Below are 26,204 nucleotides of genomic sequence, written 5' to 3' on the forward strand. Positions count from 1 at the left end.
AGATATGCATCTTGTAAGTGTTTCACAAAAAGTGGTTCCGGCCCTAAAAGTGGTTCCGGTTCCAAAAACCGGTTCCGGATTTTAGACCCGGTTTACTCGGACCCAATGGACCCAAACCCGGATTACCCGGAACCCGGATAAAGCCAATTTTTAAACCCGGAACCGGACCCGGTTCTATATATTCCGGTTCTAACGGGTCCGGTTCCGGTTCGGTTCCGGTTCTAAATCTCATCCCTACCGGCAACCCCTAACTTTTCCGGCCGCAGTGGAAAAATTTTCAAAAATTTTCTAAATTTTTATTTTTTCTACTACCGTGCAACCTCTAACTCTCCCGTGCAACCCCTACTGTAAAATCCTGCGTCCGCCCCTACAAATATTTTATATAAATATTAGTAATATGTAAATAAAGAGCTATATGGGCAGTTGGGCACATTGTATTATAGCGGAATGGAGCGGGAATTAGCGAGCGGAAAGAAACATTATATTGTGAATATATGACCAAATGCTGGCCATTAAATTAAATGAATGAAATGATGAGATGTTAGGATATATATTATTAACATGACTAACATCCAGTGTATAATTACACTTAATTAATTATAAGGTTAAATGACCTATTATTAAAAGAGAGTAATTGAAATTACCTATATTTTAGGCACCTAAGTCAATTTATTTCATAAAAACTCAATCAAATCTTATATTTTATTCGGCACATTCAAATTATCTATTTTGTTGAGAATGCAATATCATTCAACATAGATTAATTTATAATTAATATTCTTAAAGAATATACTTGCATATTTTAGACAATAACATATCATTTTTTAAGAAATAAACAATTGTAATATAACTAAGAAATTATATTATAAAACTAAAAACCATTCTTATAACATAAAACGACCATTTTCATAACACAAAAGAAGAATATATATATACAATATTTTAAAGAATATACACAATCTTCTACACTTAATTCTTTAAGAATTTGTTATAATTCTTACAGAATATAAACAAAAATTATAATATATACTACATTCTTTAAGAATATGTAACCATTCTTAAAGAATTTGTTAGCCTTCTTGTAGAATATTTTTTATGGTTTGTTGATGCCTCTATATTTACCTTTTCATGGTTCATCCTAAAACAACAAATCATTCAATTGAAATAGAAGTTTTCCTCCTAAAAACAAGAAAGAGAAAAACTAGGACATTTGGTACCAAGATTATATGTTTTTTTTAATTTGGTAAAAGGTTTAAACCACCTTCTATCAATGGAGGTGGAGCGGGTTCATATATCTTCTGCAACTTGGGTGGAGAAAGTGTCGAATACAAAGGAACAACTTTCACATGGCTAACCTGCTCTTCCATGTTACCGACTTCTTTTGTTGTTTTCCATCATGTGTCTTCTATCTCCTCATTTCCGGTTAGAAAAACATGAATGTCACCCGACAATTCACACATGTGTAATTGTACCACTGTTCAGATTGTTGCTTTAAGGTAGTCCCTTTCAGGTTCTTGAATGTATAAATTTTCACTAGGATGAAGTCTACAAGAATATCATGTTCTCGACGTGGTGACATAAAAATATTAAGCGATTAGCAAAGAATCACATTACACAAACAACAATATGAGGTTCTTATTTTCTGTGATAGTAATTCACATATGGTGATAAGATTTGAACCCACCTAGTAGCTTTTGTTGTATCCTTAAGCTTACACTACATATCTAGTAGAATATATGTTACAAGATTAGAATGTGCTAAATATATTCTTTCATTATTTATGATATATGGATGTGTTTCTAGTGAAAATGGAATGAGAGAAACTTAGATGATCTAAATAGTTCATTAACTATTTTAATTTAGATATATGAATGTAATGTTTGATTTTATAAGAATTTTAACTGGTCAGTAGCCTTTTGATTCATATCGATTATTACAATCCAATAATCAAATTCCAAACAGGTCATTAAATCACATAGTCTACAACATGAGTCCTCGTACATGTTTTTCCTACAGACTTTCAATACTATGCTCATACCTGGATTAAAGTAATTATCACATGAGGTAAAAATTATCAAAAATTCGTTCACATTAAGGTAAACATCAGTAAGCTATTTGAAGGTACCAATATCAGAACTTCACTCAGTGGTTCAAGTTATTTAGAACAAAACAAGTGGAGCCACACCCAGAAAAAAAAAACCCAACATGCATTATAGTAGGTATTTGACGAATGAGATCAACTTTATAACAAGTTTCAGAGTTAACTCGGTTTCATTTCACTTTAATGTCCACACTGGCAAGTTACATTATAGGGAGTCAAACTAGCCAATTGAATTACCAAACCAGCTAACTTGTTTTGTTTTGACCAATTTAATGGGCAAACATAGGTTTAATCCTATAAATGAACAATCCTCACCTTTGGACCCTATTAGTCTCTGTGAAAAAAATATATTTAATTTATGTGGACGAGATGTTTTCAATTATTATTGGATTTAACAATAAAAAAAAACTAAGCCTATTAGCATATATATTTTTTAAGGAAGCTTCAGCGGTAAGGGAAGAAATCAAACCTCGAGGCGGTGGTTGAGTGGATGAAATCGAAGTCAACAACGCTAGCAAGAGCGACGACAACAAGGGTGAGGTGGAGCGGTGGGGAGGCTCAATCGGCGAAGTTAAGGTGAACATGTCGAACGATAGTAACATGCGACCGGAGGGTTTGGGGATAATAAAATTACGCCTTGTTTTATTTCCCAGCGATGAACGATGGTGGTGTCTTAGGTTTCGGGTACCACCGATGGTGTTAACCTGGTGATAATGATAAGGTCGGTGATGTTTACAGGATGAAGATGCAGGTGATGATTGGTAAAAAGGTGTGAAACTGAGATCCTATTTCAAAACGTTATTAAATAATTTAAATACTTACTATAATTGATTACAACTAAAATTACTACTTTATATACGGTTATCAATTGATTGGTCTACATTTAGTTAGGCCCGTAAACGAACCAAACGAACACGAAGAGAAGCTTGTTCGTGTTCGTTTGTTCAATTTTAACCGAACAACAAACGATCACGAAAAACTAAATGAACAGGTGTTCTATGTTCATGTTCGTTTGTTAAGCAATTTAGTGTGTTCGTGTTCATTTATATTCGTTCATTTAGTTGATAAGCGAACATAAATGAACACAAAGTCAAACGAACATATATAAACAAACACAAACAAACTTAAAGAAACATAAATAAGCAACAAGAACTTAAAAGAAAACAAACATGTGTTCAACATTTCCATACAATCGAATAATCATAAATAAACAAATGAACGTAAACAAACATAAACGAACTAAAGTAAATGAATGTAAATGAACGAATGAGAACATTGCTCGTGTTCGTTCATTTAACCAAACAAACCAGATATCTTGTTCATGTTCGTTCATTTATTAAATAAACATACATAAACAAATTTTCCGTCGAACGGTTCATGAACTGTTTGTTGAACGTTCAGTTCATATACAGCTCTACATTTAGTTATACATTCATACAATATTTAAGGGTTATATATGATCCTCTCTCTCTCTCTCTCTCTCTCTCTCTCTCTTATATATATATATATATATATATATATATATATATATATATATATATATATATATATATATATAGACAAAATTGCAAAAATAGTCCCTGTGGTATGCATTTTTTTGGGGTTATAGTCCAAACCTCGACTTTTTTGGCTTCGTGGTCCTTTTGAGTTAGTTTACATGCAATTTTGGTCCCTGTCTAAACTAAAATGACTATTATACCCTTAATGAAATTAGTTTTTATTTTTCTTTTACTTTTTGAAATTATTATTATTATTAAAAATAAATTGGGGCCCACATATCCACCATACCTCTCTCTCTCTCTCTCTCTCTCTCTCTCTCTCTCTCTCTCTCCAAACCTGACTACTCACCGCTCCCTCATCTTCTTCCCCTGGTGCCATTTCCCCTTACTGATAACACCGATAACAGAGAAAAATTCCTTAGGATGACTCTGATTTACAAGATGAATCGATCGATGAATGAGGTGGGCCGGAGCAATTACTAATCGATTACCTTACTCAGAAAACGCTCGATGAGGCCCAAATACCATATCGTTTCAATAATCCTCGGAGTCACCAGAATTGTCAACAATAGCCTCACCAAAATCCTTCATGAATTCATCAGAATCTTCCAGGTTGTATGTGAGGTAAGCCTGCACGGTTTGTTTTTTAAACTTGATCTTACAAGTTTGATACTTGGAATTTGAGAATCCTTATGGGGATTTTAAGAAGTCGATAAAGGAGACTCATGATTTAAAAGATTGGGATTGTTTGGAGAAGACAGTGGGTGTATGTATGTGTGTTTTGTTCTTGCTTCACCGAAATCCCTATACCCTCTTCCTCACATAACCTATGGTGGCTGACGATTCAATGACGGAGAAACCATGTCATAACCAGATCGGAGTTTTCATCTGCAGTTGGGGGCACCAAAATGAAGGGGGAAACTAGATTGGTAACCACAAACAATGACAGATTAGATGGCAGATCGGGAACATAAGAAACAACAACATAGGAGATGGCAGCGGTAAAGGAGGCTGGAGAGGGTCGATGTTGTTTGTGTTGGGGTAGCGGGAGCATATGGAACCTCAAACCACCATAGAACACCACCCACCTACCTCTTCGACTCGCACCTAAGGAGTTTGTGGCCTGACTGTTGCCGGAGAAGTAGGATGCATCGGAGTTTGAGGAATCGTCGGTCGCTACCTCAATGTGTGTCTTTTAATCTCAGTGTGTGTTGATGAAGAAGACGATCAGGAGGGAGAGAGAGAGAGAGAGAGAGAGAGAGAGAGAGGATGTGGGCCCAATTAATTAATTATTTTCTTTTTCTTTTAAATTAAAATGGAAAAACATAAAAAATATATCACAAAGGGCATTTTAGTCTTTTTAGTTTTCCAAGGGACCAAAATCACAAGCAAACATGGTCAAAAGGACCACGAAACCAAAAAAGTCGAGGTTTGGACTAAAACCCCAAAAAAATGCATACCACAGGGACCATTTTTGCAATTTTGTCATATATATATATATATATATATATATATATATATATATATATATATATATATATATATATATATATATAATTTACACTCTATAAATACCAAACAAATCTAAAATATTATTCACACCAATTTCTATACTTTCTCTCAAAAACTCACTCAAGCACAATGTCGTCATCGCCATATAATTTGTCCGATTCGATGGTGCAAAAAGAGGCAACATTTGTCAGCAGGGCGGTCCTAGGGATTCTAATACTTATGACAGCCGAAAAAAAATGTCCTTAGGCCCTAATACTCGGGACGAGCCGAAATAAAAAGGCCCTTAGGTCTTATCGTGTAACAAATTATAACGACGATAAACTTTATAGCAATAAATATAACAAAATCATAGGATTTTAATGAGTAATTGCATGTCGTAACAGCTAACCGATGATCCGTGCAGCTCTTGTGGCATTCTTGATAACAAATTGGTTGATCGACTCTTCGTAGTTTATATACTCTAAGATTTCGTTCTGGATAGAATAAATGAGTCAAAAATTTTGATTATCGAGTCGGTCTGTCAATTATCATCTTAGCAAATTATTTATTAACTTATACCAATAATCAAAATAAAATAAAAAAACTACTCACATATTTTTACAGTTGTTCGAATAAATATCTATAAATACATAAGTATCTAAATATCTATAAATACATAAGTATCTAATTTACTTATAACCATGTAACTTATTTATATCACCAAATGTAATTATATACAAAAATGAAATTGGGAAAAGGAGTTCTAACTTCTTACTGTTTATTAAGTTTTTATTTTATTATTATTTTCTTTTTAAGTATAATAGACAATTTAACTTAATAAATGAAAATGATTTTTGACGTATGTCATGTTTTCCATGTATTTGCCATATATGATTTTCGTAGGCATTATGAATTTCTTATTTTCCACATGTCATTTTCTGTTTTTTATCACTTTTCTTAAATTCAAAATTCCGGAATTTAATACTTAGTTTATATATGTAAGGTATTTAATTATATTAAACTTCAAAATAATTCGCTATACAAATATTTATTTCCTTCCTTTTTTAATTCTATGATAATATGCATATGTTAGCCAATTTCACGTTAAGCTCTATTAACAATTCCAAAATTATATAATGCTGAAGGAAAGAATTTCATAAGATCGTGATATAAATTTCAATATTTCCGGTATTGTAAAAAATATGTATGTTTACAATTTTTCATATTAATTTTTTTTTTAAACCTATATAGTACACGGATCTCACACCTAATATACCTAATATACATCATCATAAAAGTTTTTAAAGGACATGTAAATGTCTTTTAGTCTCAAGGTTGAATATCTTTTCTAGTGTCTAGTTTCTAGACTTTGACTTTTCATATGGAGTACCCGTTAAATTGCTTCTACATCATGACCAGAAGAAATTTAACAAATTTCAAAAGGAGAAAGAGTTTTACCTAAAAAATAAATCGAATGTAGTAGAAATTGCGTCTGGGACCGTCAATCTTCAGTCAGTCGAGAGACGATGGGTATGTTATGCAATAGGAGATAAGGAGGTGGGAAATGACCAGAACCAGAAGTTCATATTTCTTACACCAAGAACGGTTCAAAACAGATTGCAATCGCTGGAGATTGGAGACTGCTAGAATTATGAGTCGGCAGCCGGTAGTAGTTCAAAGTTGGAAAATGAAGGATTTGGCAGACGATCCACAAAAATCATAAACTTTTTTAGGGTTTAATTAGTTTTTCATTTCAATAATTTTCTATCGATTAGTATGAGTTTGAAAGATTGTTTGTTATTATATTTTTTAAAAATATTTTGTTTATCTAACTCATAAATTTCAACTCTTAATTTTTTGTAAGTTGTAAGAGTTAAGTATAAATTCTGATTGACATATATAAAAGAGATCAAAATTATTTTTTTCTTCTTTTGTGTTACTACGTTCATCAAAGGGTGTCCTGATTGATCGGCCAGGCTGAAACCGAACATAGTATTCAATAAAAAAAAGTTTGTACCCTTAAAAAAGTAGGCCTTGTGCCAATATCCTCTTTACCTCTGCTCTAAACTGGGCTGTTTTTCGGTTCCGTCCGATTAGGATAACGATGATTACGATTTGGAGTGACGTACTTTTTTAATAATGGTTTATTATTTTTATTATCCAATTTTTAAGTATATTTCCTAGGTTTTATTATGTAATTTATATTTTTAAGTAATGAAATATTTCTATTTCAATCCATTTTTATGTTTATTAATCATTTTTAATTAGTTCTATTTATTTTATTTAGTTATAGATTTTAAAGCTGGCGTGAAAAGGGGGTGAGTGGAAAGTTGAAGCGACACATAAAAAGTGAGTGGTGAGTAGTTAGTACAACCTCCGTTCTAACCAGATTTTCTGGTGATATAAAAAAGTTCGACTTTAGGAGTCGTCACGATGTGACGGGGCATTTTCTAGTTGTGGGTCTCTTTTGATTCCCCACAACGTGGTAAGGAAGGTCACGACGTGGCCGCCGCTAACGTATTAAACCCTAATTATCTAGGTTTTGTACCTTATTTAAAGGAATGAGGATGTTAAGGTTTACTCACCCTCAACCTCCACCACCATCTTTAACTCAGATAAACCATAATTCCTTTTTCCTCCATTGTTGAAGCTTTCTTGAGTGCTTTTGAGAGTTTTTAAGGAAGAATCAAGAAGGAGTAAGCCAAGGATTAGCAAGAAAATCCCCATCTCCCTTCCTATCTCGACTCTGGACCCTTGTACGTGTTCAACGTTCCACCTTTTTTATTATAGGGTGTTAGATCTTGGATTTTGTCCCATTTTCTTCTTGATCTTAATAGATGGGATGGTGAGATTTCATAAAGGTTGCAACTTTATGAATCTCTGGATTATTTGGAGTAGTTCATGGTTTGGATATGCATTTTGGTTGGTTGTTTGAGCTATGCATAAGATTTTGGCCATAAAACCCATTTTGACCTAAGTTGAGTCCACGACATGCATGTCTAAAAATCACCAATCTTTAAGTTAGTTTTAGGGTTATAAGCTCTTCTGGAGCAAATGGGTTTGAGACTTAAGGGATTAAGTGCTTCCTGATTAAGCCCTTTGGAGGTGGAGATCGTCGATGATCGTTCGGTGAGGATATCGAGGGTTCATCAGGGTTGTACTCTTGAGCTAATCCGAGAGATATATTTGATTGATTTAGGGTTGGATCTTCGTTCTCTAGGTCTTCTCTGACTTTTATTTGCAACTTTTCTCCCCAAGGGTTCTCCAGAATTCTTTGTGTCGATCTGAAAAGTCGTTTTTATAGATTCGACCCGACTCGCTGAGTCCATGACCGACTCGTCGAGTCCATCCCTTAATTCTTGTGCACGGCAAGTTAAGGAGTCCTTAGCTTCTCGAATCTTCGTATCGACTCGTCGAGTAGTCGACCCTACTCGCCGAGTACCTAGTGTTTTTAGCATTTTTCTTCTTTGCTCAACTCCCGAGCTCCCAACCGCTTCTCCTGCTTCTTTTTGCTTCCGAGCTTCGCTTTTGGACTGAAAACACAATTCAAACACTTTTAGGTATCTTTTGTCCATGATATGCAAATAAATAGCTAATAAATAATAAAAATCAAGCATAAAAATATAGCTAAAAATGCAACTATCATATGGTATGTGGTATTTTGGGGAACTCACTAAGCTTTGTGCTTATGGTTTTTATGGTTATGGTTTCAGGTACTTCCGGTTCGAAAGGGAAGGGCCTGACATGATCACAGCGCATCCACCCATGTTTCCGCATTATGATGATTTTGGGATTATACTATGATAACTGTTTTCTTATAAAGTACTTTTGAATATTTAGAAAAAGGATAATAAATGTTTGATGTAAAGATAGTTAATGTTTTGGTTGAATTAAAAATGATAATTTACTTCATAATTTTTGGGACGTTACAGATGGGATGGTGAGATTTCATAAAGGTTGCAACTTTATGAATCTATGGATCATTAGGAGTAGTTCATGGTTTGGATATACAGTTTGGTTGGTTATTCGAGCCATGCATAAGATTTTGGTCATAAACCCCATTTTGACCTAAGTTGAGTCCAAGACATGTATTGGACATGCATGTCTAAAAAGCACCAATTTTTAAGTTGGTTTTAGTATTATAAGCTCTTCTGGAGCAAATGGATTTGAGATTTAAGGGATTATGTGCTTCTTTATTAAGCCCATGCCATGGTTGTGTCTTATCGACCTAATACTTGAGATCTATACTCCTTGGTGAGTCTCAAGGGATAAAGTTAGAAACTTTATCCATTTAGATAATAAAAATGATCAGATATGGACTTTGGAACCTTTGGGATCAGAGGATTCGACTTACCCACTAAGACACTTTGAACCTAGTGCCCATGGCATTGCCTAAGTTTCCACGGTGTGGTGACTGGGGAAAACGTGTATGTTTTGTCGTTTGAGGGCCACGACGTCGCCAAGGATAGCCACGTCGTGGCGAGTCAACTTTGACCGTTGGCTTTGACTTTTGACTTGCATTAACTTTTGGTCAAACCCCTAGTTTTGGAAAGAAAGCTAAGGGTGTACTTTGTACGAGTGTAAAGGTGGTTTATAACATTTGTATCCGCAGTAGTAGGAGCTGTCAGTGGTGTAGCCAGGATTTTATTTTAGGGTGGACCAAATAATTTACAAAATATGAACGGTAGTAAAATACTTCAAATGATAACAAAATGTAACAATATATGTAGCAAAATGTATTCTATTTGTGTATAATTTGAAATTTTTAATGGGTAGGCCATATGGCAATTCACTTCCTCTAGTCTTTGGTAGTTAATAAAATTATATATATATATATATATATATATATATATATATATATATATATATAACCTCAAATTTATTTGGGTGGGCCAAGGCCCACCCTTGTACTAATGTGGCTACGCCACTGGGAGTTGTAGAATTTGATCATCGTTTGTTAGGTAAGTCTCTTCACTGTACACATAGGTCGAAGACACCAATGTCGACCCATTAGAGTATGTTTGTAGGATGAGAGTTGTCTTTGTGACTCTTGTTGATAAGATTGTATGCTTAGTTGTAGAGGGTGAAATAGACCTAGTACCGGTTGAAAGTTATCGAAGGGGGTGAAATAGACCCAGTACCGGTTGAAAGTTATTGAAGGGGGTGAAATAGACCCAGTTTAGCTTCGAGCTGTTATGTATGTTTGTTATGTGGTATTTTGGGGAAATTCACTAAGTTTTGTTCTTACAGTTTATGTTTATGGTTTCAGGTACTTCTGGTTCAAAAGGGAAGGACACGACATGATCACACCGCATCCACCAGCATTTTGTATTTTATGACATGATTTGTACTCTGATGACTATTTTATACATTATCACATTTTGATGGATTTTGGAATGAATGAATGATGTTTTTGTTAGTTTTAAAATAAATTTTTTACATAGCAATTTTTGGGACGTTACAACATAACACGTATAAGTATATGGATTCGCGGGTCAGTGGGTCGATTTCGGGTCAAAGAGTAGACGAGTCATTTTCGGGTAACTTTTCACATGTTAAATTTATACGAATGATATATGTCGGTAAATTAATTAGCAATTAGCATTTTACGTTGGCTATAATGAACTGAACAACCATATACCAATCTAAGTATCTAACGCAATAACTTAAATTAATTAACAGTTAGCATGTCGTATATTCCATTAAAGCATTAATTTATAAATAAAATTTTATTTTTTAAAATATTGTGTGTGTGTGTGTGTGTGTATATATATATATATATATATATATATATATATATATATATATATATATAATTGGGTTGACGGGTTGACCCGCGAACCCAAACTGGTAACCCAACCCAACCTATAAAATAAACGAGTTTGTGGGTTGACGGGTCAGAAATCTCAACCCAAACCCGTTTATTTTCATGTCGGGTTATAGATTGGGTAGAGGATTGTCAGCCCTACTTAAACACCCCCTACAACACTCATAATATATTGTATTTTCTTCAAATTGTGACTCTAATTGGACATTTTTATCAACTTTGACCCCATAATTCTAGAGGGTCGTCTGGAACGCCACCTAGCACGGCTCTAAAATGTCGTTCATTAGATGCACAGTTTTTGGTAGTTCTTTTTCATATTTTGTTACATGCTTATAAAGTTCACAAATCCATCAAAGCATGAGCATTCCTGGGTTACAAATGATAATTCAAACTAATTAAAACATGTTTTACTTGAAAAAGATAGCTCGATCAAACCACCCCAATTTATATTTTTGTCATCTCAAGAAAGAATCAACAAAATCATGAACTTCCAGAGATGCACTCAAAATAGTATGTTGTCGAATTTTAGTTCAAAAGAGAAGGATGTATATTCTTTTGTGTCGGAAATTGCTTACGCATAAACCTTTTCAAGTGAATATCCGAATTGATTTTGGTTTTCAAAACACTGGTCCAAATAGTCCAAATTTTGTACTATTTGGACCAGTGTTTTGAAAACCGAAATCAATTCGGATATTCACTTTAAAAAGTTGATGGGTAAGCAATTTCTGACACAAAAGAATATACATCCTTCTCTTTTGAACTAAAATTCGACGACATACTATTTTGAGTACATCTCTGGAAGTTCATGATTTTGTTAATTCTTTCTTGGGATGAGAAAAACATAAATTGGGGAGGTTTGGACTCCAAACTAAATTTAAATCTTGTCCGATCAAATCTAGTTACAATTAAGTTTGATTGGATTTTATAATTCGATTTTCAAAAATTGGAACATTTTAAAACGACATATAATTATAATATTATCCAATTTTACAGAAAAATCAAAAAAATTATTTAGTTGTGATTTAAAATTTATAAACAACTACTAAGAAGGTATATTATAGTTTAATATTTTATAGATAAAAAAACTTTTGAAAACATATATATATATATATATATATATATATATATATATATATATGTGTGTGTGTGTGTGTGTGTGTGTGTGTTTTGTATTAGGTGTAACTTTTTTAACCTATTTGAAAAAATATATTACAAAATTAATAAATAATTATACATATACTAAAATAAATAAATAATAAGTTGTTATTCGGTTTTTTTGGACTACTCGATTCTTATTTTATAAACCAAAATCAATCTAAAATCCAAATTAATAATTCAATTTTTTTGAAAACCAATCCAACAATCTGAATATCTAAACCAAATAGTTCAATCCAAATTGTCCAATTGGACAATTCGGTTTTATTCAAATAATAAACAGTCTTATTCGTATCATCTTTTGTTTTATCAGTCACCTTCTGAAACAAAAAAAAAAGGTAACTTATTGTGGAACTTTTACTTTTTTGTGAAATCCAATAAAGTTTTTCAAACTGAAATTACATGTCTAAATCAAAATAAAAGTTTGGTATTATTCTCATGTAGCAATGAAAAAAAATCTAAAAAAAAAAATAAGAACAAAAAAGCAACATATTAAGTAAAAATTAAGCAAAATAAAACTAACTAGCCTTTAATTTTAGCATATCCACAGTTAAATGTGGCACGTCCAACAAGAATTTCAAACCCTTAGGTTACATCTAGTGGAAGAGTGAAATATCATGGAGGTTTATAGTGAACACACCCACAAAGTTTATTGGAAAAGTGAAATATCATGGAGGTTTATAGTGAACACACCCACAAAGTTTATTGGTTTCCTCCCGAAAACACTAAGTTTTTTTTTGGACGAACAAGTACATGTATGATGGCTCATAAAGGACCATATGCTAGTTCATTTTTTTTGAAAGCAAAAATGTTTGAATGTAACATTCTTTTGGGTGACAGAGGTGAATAAGACATTATATGGTTCGCTTTATCTTAAAATGACCCATATTCTTGAGTTTCACATGGATCATGTGGCATGCATTCTTTGACCTTGTAGGGTCTCAACCTTTCACCTTTAATTCGTCTACAGGAGAGCTTAAACCTTGTTTTAAAGAGCCAAACATACATTTTTCAAATGAATTGTTCACTTGGTGTTTACCTGTTTGGTATCATGAAAAACGTCCGTCTCTGATTTATAGGTAAGTGAGGTAATGTGTTTCTTGGTCCATAGTTTTTTCTCCGCTTGCTAACTCTCACTATCATTTAATGATTTTGACATGTTACATGGTAAAAGTCTCTCCATATCATGGTGGTGCCTGGGAGCATATTTGTGGTATGCCCGTATACATAATCTTTGTAACATTCCGATTTGCAAACCAAATATTTTTCATTTTTAAAAGATAACATTGTTAGGTCTTGTAGTTCGTAGATGTTATGCTTAAGTATGTGTGCGAAAGGTTTCGTAATGTTGTATTTCAAGTCTTAAGTTTGTAAATTCGAAAGGATGTTCTGTTTCATCGTTTTATACTAGGTTTTGCAGTGTTGTTTTTACTTAGTTGTATTGACAGTCTTTCTTAACTTAGTTGTCTAGACTTGATTGATTGGTCATTTCCTAACCGACTCTATTGGGGTTGACCTATATATAAATGATGTTAGTTAGATAGAGAGAATCTTTTGAGAGGTTCTTAATCTCTAATAAAAAACCAGGTCATATTTACTTGCTTGTGTTCATTCAATTTTTTGTTTACAAACATGATTTCTATCTTTTAGAATTTATTCGATCTAACTAGTGATATCAGAACAACAAGCGCTCCATGACCTTTGGTATGAAGATGTTTATGTTGATTTTGGGAATAACACTAGTTGGTTGAAGAGTTTAACATCCTAGTAAGTTTTATTTACATTGTTTAAACATCATATATGAGCCAGGATTTTCAAAGTGCGTTGTTATTGCCGCATCATCTTACATGCAGGGACGGACACAAGATTTCATAGTAGGGGTGCCATAAGAAATTTTAGTAGTGCTTTCAAGTGGTAAATGTGATGCACAAATGATTTATCTTCGCCATTATAAATGATAAATACATGCCTAAAACTTTAATACCATATTAGAATCGATGTATGATTAATGAATTGATTGACTGAAGATGAGGAACACTATGAAGTGGTTTGGTAAATCACGGTGAATGCTGAGTGAAATTGTTTCAACCTCTTAACTCTTACATGTAAGAGAAGGTAGATTGCTTAATCGTTCAGAAAATATGATGTTAAGTATGAAAGATGATGTGTAAATTCTAAAGGCATACTTGAAATTATAGCAAGGAAAAGAAAATTAGTCCAGCAAATGACCAAAATCTTAAAGCTTGGTATCATACAAGCACTCTCATTGCCCTAAAAACGAGGATCAACTAACTATTATTAACTTTGTCTCAAATAGTAATACCGAAAACCGCTGTCAAACGGTAACATAAAAGGTAAGGTAATTAACCGGTGTTCCTCATCCCAGCTGCGATGCCGTTAATAGTAATAAGCAACGCATCTCTAAGTTTATGATTCTCCGTATCACTTCTCAACCTCTTCAAAATCTCAACCTGCAACATATTAAGCGGATTCAAATACGGAAGCCGACTCTCAATCAACTTCCTCAAACTCTTATTATTCTCCGACAACTTCTCATGTCCAGTCACCATCAACACATACTTCTCCGTCGACATAAGCTCCCTTCTCAACTCATCACCAAGCCCCCTCCTACTCTCCGCCACCAACACCTCATCATAATGTTTCACAATCGGAATATCCGCTTTACCCAACACCATTTCAATCAAGTCAATTGTAGATTGAAAAAAAGGCCATTCTCTGTATGCCGCTTGTAGTTCATCCACGTGTCCCTTTTCACAAACACCTTTCAACCCAGCTCCCACACCTAGCCAAGCCGGAAGTACAAATCGTGTTTGCGTCCACGCGAATATCCATGGGATGGCGCGTAGGTCGCCGATTCCGACTGATGATTTTCTCCTGGTTGGACGGGAACCGATGTTTAGGTGTCCGAGTTCGGCCTGCGGAGTGGCTTCTTGGAAATATGCTATAAACTCAGGGTTGTCATAAACAGTGCTGCGGTAACTTTGGCGACTGAGATTTGAAATTTCGTCCATTAGATTCCGCCAGTTGTCGTCGCGTGGTGGTTTTGGGGGACAGAGGGTCGCCAGAAGGACTGCGGTTGTGTAAATCTCGAGTTGTCGGACAGCCATCCCGGGGAGTCCGAATTTTGCTTGGACCATTTCGCCCTGTTCGGTTGACCGGAGAGTGCCCATGACGGAACCGGGCGGTTGGGATTGGATGGCAAGATGCGTTGGACCGCCGCCACGGCCGATACTACCTCCACGACCGTGGAAAAGAGTGACTTTGATACCGTATTCTTTGCATGCGGCAACGACGTCTTCTTGTGCTTTGTAGAGTTCCCATGCTGCCGCAAAACGGCCGGCGTCTTTACCTGAGTCGGAGTATCCGACCATTACTTCTTGGTGTCCGTTGTGGTTTTCTAAGATGTGGTTTTTGTACCAATCGATTGATAAAAGTTTTCGGATTACTGAACCGGCAGCTCGAAGATCCTTTACAGTTTCAAACAGGGGGACCACCCGTAATCTGTTTGAAGCAAAATCAGTTTCGTAAGAATATAACGCCACGTGTACATAGGAAGAGAAATTTAAGGAAGGCTTACATTCCACCAACGCATGGTCTTCCTTGTTCCCCCGCAACAGCAAGACGAGCGTCTTTTTGTAGTAGCTCGACTGCAAGAACGTCACTTGCCTGTCATACATCAAACGAGTCAAGAAATTAAATGGAAAATTAATAATTTTTAAGCGATTAATTGGGGTCATGAATCGTACATTGGAGGCCATGGAAATGACATACGCCCCCAGGGAATCGCTACCCAACTCAGCGGAAACACGGAAGGTTTCGAGGACTTCTTTGACTTCGGAAGATACCTAATTAAGAAATTCAAGAAAATTCACAATATGACTTTTTTAATTATTATACCGGTGTTAATTTATAGTTACCTGTATAGTTGGTGGAACGAGAGGCCTTTTTCCCTTTAGCTCTTTTGTAAGAAACTCTATTCTCTTATTTTCGTCCCATTCACTGTATGTGCCCATATCGAGATATTTTGTAATTGCATCAAGAGTCTCTGAGTGTCTACCAGATTCCTGTGAATTGAATTGTGATTAAAAATTATACTGTAGTATTTTGTTTTTAGTTTATGTGTTGATCAACGAACCTGACGAAGGTCAAGCTTCATGAGTACCATCCCAAAAACAGAAACTCTTCGTATTAGATCAGCAAGCCGTCCATCAGCTAGAATTCCCGACCCACAGGATTGCTGTACATCCAAATACCAGATTAAAAATGGTTGGCACGTGTCTGGAAGTAAATGGAATGGATGTTTTCCATACCAAGGAATCATAGCAGATCATGAGGGGTTGCAAGAGCTGATCTGGTGTGTCAAAATAATCAGTAGGATCCTGGTCGTAAGGTAGACCTTCTAGAAGCTGTTCTAACCGTCTACGAGTGTTCATAAGCTGGAAATTAAATAAAATACGTGGAAAAAATTAATACTACTTTACAAAAAACAGAACCCGGCCAATTGAAATTAACATTATAATAAGACGATCAATTAATTAATTAATTACCTTTTCTTTTACCTCCCCAAGAACAATTCTGTAAGGAGAAATCCCAGTCTTTTGAAGCGTGCTTGGCTCTAGAAGCTTCCGGAAGCTTCCTCTTCCAACTTGTGATTCAGCAAAAAGCTTTCTCTGATTGGGGCTTAAAGTTCCAGATTTTGCTGTGGGAGTTTGATGACCATTACTGGCTGCTGCATTCGAATGGTTCCCATTTGTATTCAGTTTCTCATCATTTTTGTTTGGCGAAGTAGCAGCCTCTTCATCCTGTAAATATGCAGAAAGTTGAGAGGGTAAAAATGTAAATCCTGATAATTTTGGCTGAAAAGTTGGTTTTACCTGGTTTTTTAGTGGTTTATACTCTGATCCAGGAACATCAAGTTGAGGATAATGAGACTGATCTTTGTTGCATTCTAATAAACCAATATATAGAAAATTATATAAGAGTGTATTAGCTAATTATAGATAAAATTAAATTTCAATGATCATTTTGTTTTGTTTTGTTAATTAATTAACCTGTACAAGAGGGTACATCAGCTTGAGCAGGAAGCTGTGTAGGCAGGCCATGGACATTATGGGTTTGATTCTTTGGTGTTTGGTTCCAACTCATGTATCGATCCTCTTCAGAATTTTCTGAAAGTATGAAAGAAAATCATTAATTTAATAGTATTCTCAAACAGGACACGAGCATTATATATAATATAACAAAAAATGGAAAGTGAAAAACCTTTGGTTACGATTTCATGTGCCCATCTTGCAAGGACATCGCTACATTGATTCATGGAAAGTTCAAATCTGAGGTTATCAACTTCCCGTATGTAAAGATCAATAGCCATCCACCTTGATAAAAGGGATACATCTCTTGTTACCTGAAACAAACAGCAATAAAAGTCATCCTACAATTTAAATAAGACTTAAATGAATTAATAATTAATAAATTACAATACAAGCTGAAAATTCACCTTTGCAGTGACATTCGGGTTTCCATCTCGATCACCACCCATCCATGATCCGAATTTTATTGGTGTGCATGTTAAAGGAAGTGGCCTCCCAGTGTGCTTAAGAAAAAAAAAAAACATTTTTTAGAGAGCACATGCATGGATATTAATTCAGCCATGAAAAAGGGAAAATGGAAAATCTACCTTCTTTAGAGCATTGCTGAGACGCCTTAAGTAATGAGGTATGGCTTTCCAAAGAGACTGCTCAACATAGTTTAATCCTAGTTTTTTATATAAATAGAGATTAGCCATTGCAAAATTAATGATGAAAATTGATATCATTGTTGTTTTATAACAAAGAGTTTAATTAATAACCAGCTCTAGCCTCATCCACTGGTGTAGGCTTGTGGCGTCTAAGTTCATCTGTTTGCCATATAGAAGTTATCTCTCTCACCTACATACAAAATTCAATACTTTCATCATTCACAAAATTAATAAACAATTTTTTTTTTGTTTTTACTCGGTAGAATTTACAAGAGACAAACCAGATCTTCTATTAGAGTATCTTGATCTTCTTGTGTAAGATCCTTGCGGTCATTAAATTCTAATAGATGCTGTAAAATCAATAAATAAATATAAATCACATTATGCTTATTAATAGGGAAATATACCAGAAATAGTAATGTAGTTTCTAATTTTTTTTCTAATCATAGCATTGCACGTTCCTTTTTCTTTCGTATTATAGCATTGTACTTAATTAAATTTACCCATTATATTATAACAAAAGGTAACCTGTTGATTTAGACGACATGTCACAATTTAACAGGTTTCAATATCATGTTATTGTCCACATATACTGCTGACGAGGCAAAGAAAGACAACCTTAATTTTGCCATATCAGCAAAAGAAAATAATAACACATATATGACAGATACTGGCTAAATACTTGAATACTTTAAAGTATAATGCTATAATAAAAGATAAGTTGAAACTATAACGCTATAAGAAGAAAAAAAAGTACAATATAATAAAGAAAAATTAGAAATTTATATTGATATTTCTCACATTTTGCCTTTATTAATAAATATAATTACAGAAATTGATGTTTAAAGTTAGTAGACAACTTACAGAAATTCGAATGTGTTTGTATTGAAGAGTACGTCTGTTGATCTGTGTGGGATGTGCAGTGAGAACTATCTCAACTGCCTAAAAAGAAATCACAAATTAAAATTAATTGTAAAAGAAAATTATAAATATTAAACATGTCAAGATACAAAAGATGCAAAAAAACAATACCTGTTTGCATACAGTGTCATAAAGCACATCTGGAGAAAAACCACCTTGAATGAGTTGATTGAAAATATCATCACAAGATTTTGAGGCCTGTGCTACATTTTTTGCCTTACGAGACCTGAAAGTAAAATGTTTTTATTACTTCATTAAGCTAAGAAAATTTATAAATTGTTAGCTAAGGAGTAAGTAAAGCAAGAATGGATGATTAATTAATTAATTAATTAATTACCTGTGATGAGTTTCAGCAATACCCATTAAGCTAAGGAAATGACTGAAGGCTCTAGCTAGCTTTAAGGCTTCCTCTAATGTCATTTTTGATAACTCAGAAGCTAATTGCTTTTCAAGCACTTCTGCAGTGCCTTCAATCCCAGCTGCTCTTATAAGACATGCACTCTACAATTCAATCACAATTTTCATTAGAATCAACATTCTTTAATTTGTGCATGTTCTTTAATTTATGAAGTTTGAAAGCAGCATTGATAATCACATGGATAAACCCTGCTAATAGATTGAATTCACAATTCGTGCATAGTTTAATAGGCACAAAACGAGAACGTGATTAACCACACACAGATAAGAGAATCCTTAAGCAGTAGTAGTTCAGAATCACGAGCATTTATGCATGATCACGATTAATAATTGTTAAAATACAAAAGAACTGTTTCATCAATATAGAATGAAAAAAAAAAACTAGTGGACACTATAAGAAATAAAAATATAACTACTTACGGAAAACAGGCGAAAGAAAGAAGTAATGTTTATTGATGGAAGAATTTCCACATATGGTAAGCATCAACCAATTTTGCATGTTCTGAATCATTAACAAAAATAGAATCCACAATTCCTAATTTGTTAATGTAATAGAAATAAGTGAATCGATTTTACTCTCAAAGCAAACTAGTAGTGATCTCTTAGGTAATTTGTTTATATAATTACGACCTTGAATATTATGAGAGCCGTGTAAGTGACATATAAATTCAGATCTCAATGTGAAGTTGACGTCCAAAAACGATTAATCACACAGTCTACTAGCAGAAATCTGCTATAGAAGTAGCATTCCAAATCAAGTTAACGATTTAAACAGCTAAAAATATATGCAATCTTCAATTACTAATGCATGTGTGTTGCAAATCAAATATACATAGACGTTGGAGTACTTATAATGTGCAACTACCAATTATATGTTTCTTATTGCTGAAATGAAATGATCTGTTTTATTTCTCTTGCATCGTTTAAGGTACAGGAACGAGCATTTGGTTATCCTAATCTAGTAATCAGGAGAAGAGAATAAACTTCACTGTAAACACAAATTACGAACATAATCATGTAAATACTCGATGGACTAAAATCATTACTTTTGGAAAACGAAAGCAGAAATCCATAGAACGACTTGAACCATAAACATCACAGACCGTCAGATCAAACAATATAGCTTTCTATCCGATCAATTAAACTGTACAAATAACATTTCGTCTTATAACTTGACGAAACCATGCTTCAGATCACAGCAAATTTCCAAAGCAATAGTAAACGATCTGTCGATCAACATTCACGTGAAAAAAATAGCACGAATAACAATCGAAAGAAGATAGAACATGTAAGGCACATATACCTGAGACAGAGTACGAGTATGCTCGATTTTTTCCATGATATTGGGACCGAGTTCCCGTTGAAGAACGTCGTTGAGGAGACTAAAGAGAAGGCGGAGATCATCATCGTAGCTCTGAAATGAAATCTCCTCTACTATATCATCCATTATGTCTGTCATCTTCTTCCGCTACCCTAATAGAAAAACGTTAACGCAGATGGATCGTCGTCGGAGAGAGAGAGAGAGAGAGAGAGGGTGATTGATCAGAGGGAGATGTGTGGAACAGAATGTGTAATTTGTTGAGTGAGGGGGTGTGTGAGTGGTTGGTATACCGTACGAAACGACTAACGTAATGGTGACATGTGTCGAGACTCCACGGGATTATCGGAGGAAGGTGGGACCAGGAATCTTTCCGGGCCTTTTGGAGTGATCTTAGCCAGGAGACCCTCGGGCCTGATTCAGGTGAATCCAACTGTATTTTGATTTTTAGGAACTTTTTAGTTAGTAGAGTTGTTAAATATAGTTTTCAACATAATTCATCCACAAAAAAAGAAATTTTTAGTTAGCTTTATAACTTTTTTTATAAATAATCCAAAATATAAATTAATCCAAAGAGAAATAGCCACTTACATTGCACGTGACACTTAAATGGTTGTGTTCTGGTTATAATAGGTTGCGATATTTTTTATGGACTGTGATTTTGTTATTGGTTAAACCTAACCTACAACTATCCTTATTTTTTTTTACAAGTGATATTATACAAGTGTTTAATGCATAACATTATACATTATACACTTATACAATTTCATTTTAGAGAGAAAAATTGCAACGAAGCAGCCAAAATGTTGAAAAAACTTTATAAATTTGATAAAATCGCATGTCTAACTCTGAAATCGCTAACTATGAGGATCCACTTTGAGTTTCTATGGTAATATGGGTTATTTCTTAGTTTTTTTGTTATTATTTTTTTTTTTTGGAAAAACTTAAGAAGATTATGCCAATTTTATTTTTTTTCTCAAAGAAACTATATTATAGAAAGGGATAGCATTGTTAAACAATCATTTTATTTAAAGTATCTTTTATATATTTTAATGTAGTAAAACACGACTGATTATGAAATTCGTTTTAAAGTTTATAGGGATATCATAAAATACCCCCCGATGCCCTTATATTTGTCGAAGTCTAATCTCATTCTATAATTTATTGTGAAGTTGTTCGAATGTGTTTGTTGTAGTAAACTGAAGGGTAATTACAACTATAAGTATATCATTAATAGGGACATCCTTCTGAAATAGTTTTAAAGTGCTTTATTGTATTTTTATTATCTGTCAAAAGTTATGGAAGATCTTAATTTGTAAATTATTAATTATTTTAACAGGGCTGCAATTTAATTGTGGAGAGGGAGAATAAAAAAGATTGATATTCTTTAACATGTTTATGCTGGATTTTTCCAGCTCAGAATATCACTTAAAATTTTGTTTTCTATATGCTAATATTATGATTGCAGTTCAAAATTTGGACTAGGTTTCACATAATTCAAATAAGAAGATTGATGTGTCAAAATTCTTCATAATTTAAGCTCATGTGTAACTTTTTTCTTAACTTTATTTGTAATTTGAATGAAGATTACTATTTTGAAAATCTTACTATAATCGGCTAGATTTTTATTGTTAAAGAAATAATCATAAGTAGGTTTCTATAATAAGCAATCATATTCGGGTAGATTTTCAAAAATATAATATCTAATAAGGATAATTTTTTATAAAGTATAATGCTATGATTAGGTAGATTTTCTATATATATCAGAGCCTCTAATCTCTGCATGCATGTATTATTGAGCTTGAAAATTGAGGCATTTGTCTACCACCTAAGTCCTTATTCCACACCAATCCTTCGTTGATTCCATTAGCTCAGTTACTACCTAAAATTTAAGATATTTATTCATAAGATTCACAACTCATAAATTATATAGTTTTATTGATATTTGTTTCGTTTGCAGGAAATGTTGGTGATTTTAGTGTCACCATGTCATTTTAAGTAACTGGAACTAACATGTGAACTAAAAGGCTTCATAATTTGTACTTTAATATATGTACGGAGGTTGTGCGGAGTGCACACATGTATAAGATCGAACTAGAAGTCGGTTCAATGACTAGTCGGGGGCAGCGCCCCTGGGTCTGGGTTTCCAAAGGGGCAACGCCCTTTGGTGGGGTCTAGGGGCAACGCCTCTAGCGGGGTCCAAGGGGCAGAGCCCCCACGAGGTTTGGGGCAGTGCCCTAAAACCTCACCGAATTTTACATATGAGAACATAGTGGAAAATTTAATTTCGTGATGGTGATTATGGTAAAACTAACAAAACTCGTTAGTTTTGATAACCCTAAATCCTCATCAAATATGGATTATCCTGACTTGCTTCCAAAGCAACTAATGACGGCCCAACCCTATTTTAAAACCCTAATCTCGTTTAATATATAAACGGATCTTCCTTCGCAGAAGAGGTAGATGAATTTTAGCTCTCGTTTTCATCATACTCTCACAGAATCTCTCTAGCAAATTAGCTTACGATTTATGTGCTTATAATCATAAGTGTCCACTTGGATTATCCTAGGTTGAGTTTCTTGCAACCCAGGCATAGAGTTGAAATACCAGTTCGGAAAGTGTACTCATTATCCAAGTTGGTATCCAGATCTCCACCACAAACCCTAGTTTTTCTAACAGGAAAAGGTAAAATAAAAAATAAAACACAAGAACAAAGACACAGATCAGAATACAGATCCTGTTTGTTTTCATGTTGGTACTTCGAGGACCTGATGAACAAGACTTAACCGGTTAAAACTTAAGACTGCTATTATGTTTATGAGCTGAATTTTGGTGTTGCTTATTATCATTTCCATTAATTTTTGTTTATCATAATATGATTTATTTATTTCTTGTATTAAAGTCGATTTTTTGTTTTTTTTGTAGGTTTCAGAAAAAGCACCCCAATTGTTCTAAATTAATATCTGATTTGTTTGTAAAGTGTATCGCAATAAACCAAGAGCCATTTTCAACAAATTTTTAATGTGTTTAATTTATTGGCTTATTTGACAAGTGACTGAAACCACAAGTGATAAAAAATTCACAAAAGGTTTTTGTTTTATGTAATTTTAAATGTTTGAAACATCCAGAAAATTTGAATACTTCTTTTTGTATCTATGAAAATTGATGAGGAATTGCTTTTGTAGGCCTTTCTCCTAATGATTTTCTTTATTCTGCTCCATGGATATTGAGCACCTTTCTTAATCAGCTTTTCTGGAATTCGGTTGAAAGATTAGTGATGTTTGGTGGGTGTTTTTCACTACCTGATTATTGGAGGTAAAAACGTGTCAACATGGAGAAGTTCATGTGGCGAATGAAAGTTATGCAATTTATCAGATTTTTGGGCATGGAGAAAATCCCCTAATATGCTTTGATGGGTAACTCACTTCTCCTCTCTCTCTCTCTCTCTCTCTCTCTCTCTCTCTCTCTCTCTCTCTCTCTCTCTCTCTCTCTCTCTCTCTCTTAATTACAATAAAACACTTAACTAATGTCAATTGAAAAGAATAATGTCGACAAGATGATACATATCTGACATCATTCTGTTTAATTGCATTTACAACAAAAAAATATTTAAATACAAATATAACTTCAAAAATTAGTTAATCTTAGGAATTAAATTCCACTCCATTTTGTTATAATGTTTGTAGATTTAATATTATGAAATAAGCTCATGTTATACAATCTTGAAAACCACACACTTGGATGGACCGAATATAATTGTGAGTTTTGATTTTCTTTTGGGCAAATTGCATACAATAACAATATACTTACATCTTTATAATGAATTACATATTGCTATATCGGTAAAAGAAATTACTCTTTAAAAAAATAATCATCGCCTTTAATAGCCCTTTTAACCGGTTCATTGGCAACATAGACGTGCTAAAGGGTAAACCTGGTAACTGGTGGTAATTTTTTTTACACTGGGACCTTTCATGCATGTTTGTGTTGGTTTTTTTTTTCAGGTAAAAGCGGTTGTAGCATGAACACGAGATGTGAAATCATAGTCGAATAGCGGATAAAAATTTGGACCAAAATACCCCTATTGTAGGATTAAATTCAAGAAACTTTCATTTCTTATTTTAAGCTTTGTACTTTCAATTTTTTTCTTCTGATTAACGCAATGTGCTTTGAAAAATCATTTCAATTATATATATATATATATATATATATATATATATATATATATATATATATTCTTATTAGGACTTTGAAAAATGTACCCAGTAATAACGTTGTACTTTCAATGTTGTTCTTTGAAAAATCTACCTATTTACACATTCAACATTGTTATAATTGGGTTGAATTTTCAAAGTACAATGTTATAATAACACAAAAAAAGTAGGACGCTATAATAAAACAATAAATGAAAGTATGCTGCTATTTTTTCCATTAATATCTAAATCAGTGCCAACGGCACGACTGAGTTCCTTCTAGTTATATATAATAACTAGGCGAATGCATGTGCGTTGCGCAGAAGCATCTATATACTTGAAATCTTCACAAATATATGTTTTTTTAAATATAGCAATAATGTCGTTTTTAAATTTGATATAATAATTTGTATACTAAGTTGATATAGTATATTGATTATTTTGAATTATATGATAATATATGCATATGTTAAAGTTGCATAATTTCAATCTTTTGAGTGACCTCTACCTACGGCTAATTATTTAAAACATATATATATATATATATATATATATATATATATATATATATATATATATATATATATATATTAATTTTAAAGGTAACAATATAATCATTTATATAGAGTTATTTTTAACTATTGTTATTGTATGTTATTTTAAGCTATTTATTTCAAAACTTTTAACGATTATAAAAATATCTTTAGAAAATATTTTAGTGAATTGATATTACAATTTAGTTTTTTGCATTTAGCACTATAATTTACCACTTTTCACTATTCACAACATATTCTTTGGGTTTTTTTAAGTGGAACTGAAATTTATATTGAAGTTGATCCTGTAATGTTATATTTAAATTAACAATTTAAGTATTTTGTCCATCCAATTCAAAAGTTGTAGTTTTAAACTGATAATGGTTTACTTACAACAACATATTAAATCTAATAAATTAAGTATAATATGCTAAATGTTAAAGACGTAACTTATAAGTAGAAGTAAAAATATTATTTTAATATTGAAATTTAGTTTATTTTTTATTACACTTTAGTTTTGATACTTATTTATCCTTATTAACCAATTTATAATCACTATTAGAAAGACACTACACTTTATCATTTTTAAATATTTACAAAATATTCTTTGGGTTGTTTAAGTTGAACTAAAATTTATATTTAAGTTGATCATGTAAGGTTCTATTTAAATTAACAATTTAAGTATTTTATACAAATTGATTAAAAGTTGTAGCTTTAAAATGATAATGGTTTACATACAACATATTAGACTTAATAAATTAAATATAATATGTTAAAAGTTTAAAAGAACTTTATAAGTGGAAGAAAATATATATTTTTAATATTGAAATTTAGTTTATATATGATTACATTTTAGGTTTGATATTTATTTAACCTTATTAACCAACTTACAATAATTATTAAAAAGAAATTGAAAAGTCATGGGAGTTTCAAATGAATGTGGTGAAAGAAAAAAAATACATGGGTGTTTCAAATGAATGTGGTTCAAGAA

The 26,204-nt window shown here is 33.0% G+C and overlaps 1 protein-coding gene and 1 long non-coding RNA gene across 2 annotated transcripts; one reads left to right on the forward strand and one right to left on the reverse strand.

Annotated features, from left to right (window-relative positions):
• The first annotated feature begins 2,559 nt into the window (after positions 1–2,559).
• LOC128128166 (uncharacterized) lies at positions 2,560–9,006 on the forward strand. The gene is made up of 2 exons (XR_008225927.1): positions 2,560–2,870; positions 8,805–9,006. It is a non-coding gene; the product is annotated as an uncharacterized LOC128128166 (long non-coding RNA).
• A 5,228-nt stretch (positions 9,007–14,234) lies between these two features.
• LOC111910462 (phosphoenolpyruvate carboxylase 4) lies at positions 14,235–20,747 on the reverse strand. The gene is made up of 18 exons (XM_023906299.3): positions 20,473–20,747; positions 19,090–19,253; positions 18,864–18,978; positions 18,696–18,773; positions 18,113–18,181; positions 17,943–18,021; positions 17,772–17,848; positions 17,592–17,687; positions 17,357–17,498; positions 17,146–17,262; positions 16,969–17,042; positions 16,642–16,896; positions 16,405–16,530; positions 16,230–16,331; positions 16,012–16,158; positions 15,841–15,939; positions 15,672–15,760; positions 14,235–15,595 (listed from the first exon to the last, which is right to left on the reverse strand). The coding sequence occupies exons 1-18, from the start codon at positions 20,626–20,628 to the stop codon at positions 14,437–14,439; spliced, it is 3,144 nt and encodes a 1,047-aa protein (XP_023762067.1). The 5' UTR covers positions 20,629–20,747; the 3' UTR covers positions 14,235–14,436.
• Positions 20,748–26,204: the final 5,457 nt, after the last annotated feature.

The sequence above is a fragment of the Lactuca sativa genome, chromosome 8 (genome assembly GCF_002870075.4).
Source record: "Lactuca sativa cultivar Salinas chromosome 8, Lsat_Salinas_v11, whole genome shotgun sequence".
In the NCBI taxonomy this organism is placed as follows: domain Eukaryota; kingdom Viridiplantae; phylum Streptophyta; class Magnoliopsida; order Asterales; family Asteraceae; genus Lactuca; species Lactuca sativa.

What these genes read in the sequence shown, in the direction of transcription:
- LOC111910462 (XM_023906299.3), bottom strand. Translation starts at nt 20,628, where the DNA reads ATGACAGACATAATGGATGATATAGTAGAGGAGATTTCATTTCAGAGC. An exon ending in ATTGCTGAAACTCATCACAG is followed by an intron (nt 18,979 to 19,089) that starts GTAATTAATTAA and finishes TTTTACTTTCAG; the next exon opens with GTCTCGTAAGGCAAAAAATG. An exon ending in TGAAGCTTGACCTTCGTCAG is followed by an intron (nt 16,159 to 16,229) that starts GTTCGTTGATCA and finishes TTCAATTCACAG; the next exon opens with GAATCTGGTAGACACTCAGA.